The sequence below is a fragment of the Carcharodon carcharias genome, chromosome 17 (genome assembly GCF_017639515.1).
Source record: "Carcharodon carcharias isolate sCarCar2 chromosome 17, sCarCar2.pri, whole genome shotgun sequence".
NCBI classification, from domain to species: domain Eukaryota; kingdom Metazoa; phylum Chordata; class Chondrichthyes; order Lamniformes; family Lamnidae; genus Carcharodon; species Carcharodon carcharias.
Genome location: NC_054483.1, coordinates 105,104,237 through 105,112,165, shown reverse-complemented (window position 1 = coordinate 105,112,165; position 7,929 = coordinate 105,104,237). Strand labels below are relative to the sequence as shown.

The window sequence follows — 7,929 nt, the reverse complement described above, 5'->3', positions numbered from 1 at the left end:
TCATAAGCAAGTCAAGTTCAGTAGCAGGAGATAAGAGCAAGATTGACTGGAAGGAGGAGCCAAAATATGCACGTGCAATGGAGTTGAACCCATGAACAGTGGATGAAGGAGGAGCAATTTGCGATGTAAAACAATGAAGAATTGAGCTGAGAGTGAGCCTCTCTCCTGGACTCAGGATTTCCCAGGGAAGTGGGGAAGAAAGCTCATGGTCCATTGGGTGAGTTGTGATCACACAAAGCCATCCTCAGAAAGGAGTCACAAGGCCAGTACCTTCCATTTTCTACTTTGCAGCTTATTGGGAAACATGTTCAGTCAGTCGGAAAAAATGCAACTCCATACCTCAAGGCAAAAACCAATGCTAAAACAATAACCTATACCATGATTCCCCACATTAAGTCATTAATCTGTCTAATGCTCAGTTGCTTGTGAGACTAGACCATTTTACAACCACCACAAAGCTCACAAGTTCAATGACCAAAAAAGTTGACAAATTAATTGGGTTGCGAGTTTTTTGTTCAGTCACTGAAGATCTGACAGCACAGGCACCTTGAAGCAAATCTCCCACTGGCCAACATGTCTGGATTGGTGTTATGACCATCACTTGTACGATTAGTCAGGATGGAAGAGAAAATCTCAATCCTGCCAAGAGTAATGCATACCTAGAGTGTTCACAAAGCAGATGAAATAAAATTGTATTTGGTTCCCTGTAACCCGCCCCAGTGTCAGCTACCAGCCAAAACCTTGCTGACCCAGGGCCCCATGTTGGTAAGGCACAAGAATCAAATCTTACCTCCTTCAAGGCAGGAGAAAAGCTGTCCAGAGTTCCACGAAAGCATCTGCAGTGGAAAGGACATGTGTGGACACTGGGTGAATACAGATAAATCTGCTCTGGGTGTGGGAGATAGTAGGGAGGAGATAGGATGAAAAAAGTTATTAAAAACCTGCAAGCACAATACAGCTAGAATCTATCCTTCAATAAGCAGTTTTTGATAACATTAGGGTTATTAGTTGAGGAAAATTAGCTTTGCATGTGGATGAGATTTCTATGAGGGCAGAAATTCATGACAGGATTGCACACACTTCCGCTTGCTCCCTTATCCTATGATAAGGTTTGAAGCTGCAGACGCACATCAGGAGGCAAGAACATAATGCCAGAAGTAATCACAATGGAGCACAGAGTCGTGTGGCAGTTAGGAAAGGGGAGATCCAAGACTAGCAGCTTCCCACATGCAGAGGTAAAAGTGGGACAGGAAGTGTAGGGAGTGGGTCTTAAAACATTGTGACTGTGGCCTTTTGATCAATCATGAAACACCAAATCATATCCTTGGTATAAAAACAATATCCTGACAGTACGGTGCAGGTCCCTCAAGAGTTACTTTTAAGAAAACTGGTTAATATTTCAAGAGCAGCCCTCATTAAGACAAGATAGGTCTCCATCCAAAACTATTCTTTCCCCTCTACCCCCCCAAGATGTAACAGACCTCCTATTATTTCCAACAATTTCCATTTTAGTTATTTAGCATTTAAAAATAATTAGATGCAACTTGGAACCTTCCATCTTAGCAAGACCTTTGCTTGGTGGAGACGACAAAGTTCTAGAAAAGGCAAGACAAGAGAGAAAAGACCACCACTGGTTAATGATGGACTGATAGTGATGTGAATTTTAATTAACTAACAGCACAAGTGATCAAATTTACCTTGTGACGTTTTCACTGCATCCAGAGAAAACTAAACTTTACTTTGCCAGATCCCAAAACACAATGTTACTATTGCAGACAAAATCTTTTGCCAGCAGCTCACGCTGCATTGAATGGTCTTTTTTAAAAATGGCTCAAATATATTGCTCTGCAAACTCTTCCTGTAAACCAGTCACAGGCTATGAACAAGAGTACACACTATTGCAATGCTCGTGGGTTAACAGTTAGCTAGGAGCATGCAAAGTGCTCCTTTCACCTCAAAGGAAACAGAACAAATGAAATGGGGCAAGTGACTTAGAGATCCCTACATTCTGCATACCTCTATCTTTTCATGCAAAAAGAAATTGCAACACTCAGGCAGCAAGTCGCTTTACATGTGCGAGTGCAGAAGTGTGGGGGATCTTTACAGAATATCACCCTGTACACTACATAATTATCCCAACTGCAATGGGATTTCAGCAGAGAAAGCCCATAATCTACATGTTACTTCAGAGGAAAACCCCTATGTTCCAGCCTTGCACACATACTTGTGACATTAAACAATTATCCATCATTTTCTTGCTCTCTACCATTGCACCATAACCGTTAACATTTGCTACTCAGTTAGGAGGGAGGGAGAAACATGAGCGTGAAAGGGATGGAGGCAGAAAGAGATTTCTACTGAAAAGAAACAAGCTACATATTCAGACTAAAGCTATATGGGTATAATCTTTAAACAGACTAAAGAGGAAAAAAAAAAAGAGTTCCTCCCTATCTTTTAGGTTGTAATGAGGCAGGATAATTCACATGCAATGCTCACAAGTGAGTTACACTCAGATCTGCCAGATTCTTGAAAATGCTGTACAAGAACAGTTTGGTGTGCTACATGTATAATCTGCCACTTTTAAATCAACTTTTCTTCCTGTGAAACCGATGTGAACTGCTTGTCAAATTCACAGGCTTGCATTTTTTAAACATTTTGCTCGGGGAGGTGAGGGATACCTGGGGAAGTGGAAGAAAACCCACAGAATGATAGGGCCACTCAACTCACCAAACTACACTGATAACGATCGATTCTAGCGGGGTCTGCTGGGGCAGACTCCTTGGACTGTAGAACACTGTGTCCCAATGTTGACAAAAATAGGGGTGGAGCAAGCAGCAAAGGGCCCATTGCAAGAGAAAAAAAAAAAATCGCACAAAACAGGAGCAATATCAATATGGCTTCATCAAAACCTAGTTTAAATTATTGCCCTTTGCTCACTCTCCCCAGAAGGTACAATTCCATCAATCCTAGCCTCAAGTGCCTTATCCAAAAGGTGCTTGTAGATGCAGTATAGTCAAGTGTTGGCAGGCTGACTACAGAAGGCATCACAGCCAATTTCAATGTCCATACACATACTTTCTAGCAATGATTGCTGAATGGTGAGCCGGAATTCACAGGTTTTGCCCTTTCCAACCTGGGTGGATTTTAAGCGCACCTCCACCAATTACCCCAGCCTCAACCGTACTAAAACTATGTAAATGATGCATTACAAAATTAACTTTAAAAATCACACAACTCGTTTAAAGTTTGCCTAACTTTATTACTTTTTACCCCCCACCGCCCCCCCCCCCCCCCCCACCTCAAAATGATTAAATAATGCTGTGACTTCAGCTATTGCAAGAAAAAAACCCATGGGGTAATCATTTTAAAAATCGGTCCCAAATGGACCAGAATGCAGAATAGTTCAAGTATTTCACTGAATGCAGTCAAGCCCAGCAGAGCAGATGCAGCCTCTGGGAAGCCTGCCTGATGCCAGAACCCCTTTCATACACAAGTAGCAGCTACTTAGGGGTGGGTGGGAAAGGGGATCGATTTCCTGTCATGTTCACAACAGGATGGTTGCACGTGCCAATCTTGGTCGTCCAGTGCAACATATAATTCAGAGCACCTAGCCTTCCACTGCATGCACACCAGAGAGCAGAGGGCATTGGATTTAAAAAAAAATTCTGTATATTCTGTTTTCTAGGGAAAAAATCAGCTGCAGTACAATTCACAAAAAAGTGCTGAGTAACTTTTAAGTTCAAACAACCAGCAATGGTGCTCCATTCAAACCTTCAGCTAATTACTGCAGCTGTGACTACAAATTCAAAATAGCATTAAAAATGGGGCACTTGTTTGCATGGGGGTTTGGTTTATGCAAATGTCAAACTTCCAACACCAGGAACAAACGTAGGACTTTGCATTCCACCTTTCCTTTCATAATTGTCACCCAACTCGTCCTAGATGACAAATATTTTATGTAGGGTGGTGGGGGGAGAGAAGAGGACTTGAGTTTTCTTTTTGCATTGGCTAACTAGCTCCAGCTTACACTGAACAGAACTGAAAACAATGTCAGCAAATGGCTGACACTTGAACTTTGGTTAGTATACATCAGTACATCATCTCTATCACCAGCAACAGGCCTTGTATCCCACATCCACAACTCTCTGCTATTGGTACAGAGCTCAAAAACACTCTCCCCAGACCTGACCCAGAATTTGGGTAGATGAAATCTATAATAGTACCACTGGGGACACTGCACACATCAAGTTGAATGCAGGGGGAAGACATTAGAGGCTTATGATCTAGCGTTGATAACTCAACAAAGAGCTAAACAAGTGAACAAGCAATGCAAAGGTCAGCACACAAGTAAACTGGTGAGGGAACCTAAGCCAAGCACAACTGATCCAGGTGCAAAACATTCTCTGCCTTTTAAATTATATTTAAAAATAGACAGAGAATGGACCTCGACATTCAAGGGAAAGCTGCTGCCCAGCTTACAGAGCTGAATTGCCTCCCCAGAGTGGTCAGTGTCCTACTGCTCCACTCAAATGCATTCAGTTGTGAAAGAGGAGCAGGTAGAATTGGCCACTGCCACTAACAATATTTCCCTTGGAGCCATCAGCTCAGACACACTTCTCCACCCACTATACTCTCACTAAAGTCTCCCTCTTTGGAAAGGGTTAATTAATATTGTCCACAACAAAAACCAAACCCAGGAAAAGTTACATTTGTCAATGCTGTAATTTATGTTCTTAAAGTGACCATAGGTGCTCAAAATGGAGGCTGACCAGCTCTGGTTCCAACTGCTCACTTTCCATCCATACACCTGCAAGTGAATCATTTTGCTTTTTCCTCACAGGCTGTATGTTAAAAGTGCTCCCAGTTAATGAGCTTTAGCTGAACAAAGGGCAATAACCCTGCCCACTGCCCAGTGACTGGGCAATAACCCTGCCCACTGCCCAGTGACTGAGCAATAACCCTACACCATGTGGCTGTGACTACGCAACACTCTGGTCCTTGCATCTGTGACTCGGGGCTGAGCAGGGACTTGAACATACTCCGCTGCTACCCTACAGTACTGTAGATCATTGCAGTCTCACTGTGCTTTACACTTTAAAGAATCAGTGACAGAAGCCAGTAACTGCCCATATCTCCTACAACACAATACAATAGAATATGCTGTTAACAATGGCTCAATTGCCACTTAAAAATGAAGAGACTGTGTCCCAATTTCTCAGCATTGATAGCCTGCCCTCTGTCAGCAACCCAAGTCAGCCCCTAAAGCAGATTCCCCCAGAGCATGTTTACAGGACCATCCCCACACACAGCCCCAACCCCCACAACCCACTCAAGATAATTAGGAAGGTTCCATAGAGTTTCAGGATAATTGGAAGTGTGCAGTGATGCAGGGACCGCCATGTTGTAAGGGAGGGATTGCAAATCAGTTTGGGGTACGATGCATCTACTGAAACAACCGAGTTTAGTGCAAAGATCATTTCAATACTCAAGAGCCTCAATCTTGAACGACGACTAGCAAGGGCACCTGTCAAGCAGCGTCTTTAATCCTCCCCCTCTACCATTTGCAAAACCGCAATTTCAGCCAAGAACTGAGTGAGGCCGAGGCCCACAGGTACTTTGCAGAAAGGGTAGGCCCACCTGGGTCTTCGGATTCACAAAGTGCCATGATTATGGTAAGGAGGGAAGGAATAGAGAATAGGCACCATAAAAGGTGACCACCATTGATATCTTGTTCTCTCAAATGAAGTTTAGTCACAACTGTTCAATCTAGCCAGGAACGAAACTAGTCAAAAGTTTAGTTTTGTTGACACACGCTAAGACAGGTTAGCTCTTACATTAACCATAGGTTTAAAAAAAACTTACAAGTTTTTATCCCCCCTCATAGCTCATGGGTCACTGAAAGGACTATAATTCCTGGTCAACTACTATGAGCAATGCAGTTTTACACAACAGCTTTAAACTAAATTAAACCTCGCAGTGTGGAATAGGCATTAACAGTCAGGCAGTTGTTCCAGAGACGCAGGGCTTGGAGGGGTATGGTGGGTTTTGAATACACGGTATAGTGGGACATGAGCTGCTCTTTTCCCCTTCTCCCAACATGCCCAGTTTCCCTCCCAGATGTCAGGCTTTCCCCACAGGGGCCTGTCTGAAAGCAGCAAGGGCAGGGAAACTGCAGCAAAGTTATTGGTCAGTTCAGTCTGACGATTGGGAACGCAGAAAGCAGACGGCTAAAGTAGAAACGGCTGGCTCTTCCCCCGTTAAAATCCACTTGTCGTGCTTCTCCAACAGATTTACAACTGGGTGGGATTGAGAAAGTGAAAAGAAACCCAGTTAGCCTGAAGAGCGGGGAAGAGGAATGCAGGAGCAGGCCGAATCTGAATCTACTCAGCAGACCCAGGGGTCTTAGCAAGGTGCCATGGTTAATGCCAGGTGAATGGTATACTGAGTACAGAGGGCAGCTACTGAGACCCTTGTGCAAAGTTTTTACGTAATCATTATTTTGGTTTTTTTATATAAACATGCTGTATTGGCTTCTGATCACAGTTACAGATTATTTCACAATTAGCAGGGCTATGTAGCTTTACAGTCATTTCACATGCATACCCTTTCCCCTGCCCTCTCAAAAACATGGGCCATGTAAAAAGTATGGAAGGCTGGGGAAGGGGGAAAAGAGAAGTGTTTCAGTACCAGCCACAACTGCGTTTTATATATACTCTAAATTCATGCCGCAGATTCAAGGCAAAAGGCTCCAAGTCAGTGATTTGAGAAATATTTTGGTCCAGCTAGCGTTCACACTAACACTGGCGGTGCTGAGTGTGTGTGGGGGGGATGGGAGAGGGACGGTTATATGATCTTTTCCTCTTTTCCATTCCCCCCTTCCACAGCTGAAACTCGAGGCTAGTGATACATTTTTCCAGAGATTTTCTCCTCGAATACAGTATAACCATGTTTGCAGTCGCAGTCCTCCATATCTATATTTTCTCCTCTTAAAAACACAGACTGCAAAGCGTACTTGAAAGAAACATGATCGGGTTTGGATTATTTCAGGACCACCATAACCATGGTTCACTGAAGTGCACCTGGTTGCAATTTGAACCAAAACCATTTTTAGTGCAAAAAAAATAAATCAAATATCAGTTTCAGGGGACGAGGTGGTTAGGAAAGGGTTAATACAGATGAAGCCAGCTTGTACCACATGTCAGCTCCGCCACAGCAGCCATTACAGTCCAGTGACAGGAGGGCAGCCAAGCATCTGACAGAGCTAGTGCGTGGAGACAACTGTTGGAGAATCTGAGGAAAGAAAAATAAATGTTGGGGGTGTGCAGGAATTAAGTGCAAATCATCCAGTAGAATCCCCCTCGCACACTGTTTCTTAATGATGTAGTGGAAGTCTTGTGCAATAATTATACACGTGGGATAAAACATGAAGCAGGCTTCTCTCTCCAGCTAGGACAGTCCACTGTGTTCTCATCACTGAGAAGTAGAGGCGGCCCAGGATCACCAGACTAGTCAGCCAGCAAGCTGTTCATGGGGGTGGCATTCTCTCTCTCTCCGTCCAGTTACACTACCACCATGTAAAAAATGGTTTTCTGCTCTGGAAGCTCTGTGTGGACAAGTCACTGCTGCGATGCTGGCTGCGAGTCGTCTCCACGATGACGGGTGTGATCTGAATGAGCATCAGAGGTGACTTCCCATCCTTCAAGGCCTGTGTGAGATTTAGGATCTTGGGGTTGAAAGGGGCGGGGGGTAGGTGGCAGAGAAGAGGAATATGGAGGATGGCATGAGGAGCAGAGAGGAGAGAGATAAGGAACAAAAGGAGAAAACAAACGTTTTACATTAACATCAAAATCGGACATAAGACAGGAGATAAATCACAGGGCTGGTTCAATGTCTGTTGGTTCCACAGCAACAACTCAAGGGAAGCAGGGA

General features: G+C 43.8%; 1 protein-coding gene across 1 annotated transcript in view; it reads right to left on the bottom strand.

The window, feature by feature from the left end:
- Positions 1-3,324: 3,324 nt before the first annotated feature.
- The window catches only part of pi4k2a (phosphatidylinositol 4-kinase type 2 alpha), a 48,908-nt gene continuing 44,303 nt past the window's right edge, over positions 3,325-7,929 (bottom strand). Inside the window, exon 9 of the mRNA XM_041210278.1 lies at positions 3,325-7,723. Within this exon, the coding sequence (XP_041066212.1) occupies positions 7,565-7,723 (159 nt within the window). The 3' untranslated portion in view covers positions 3,325-7,564. The remainder of the gene's footprint in view (positions 7,724-7,929) is intronic.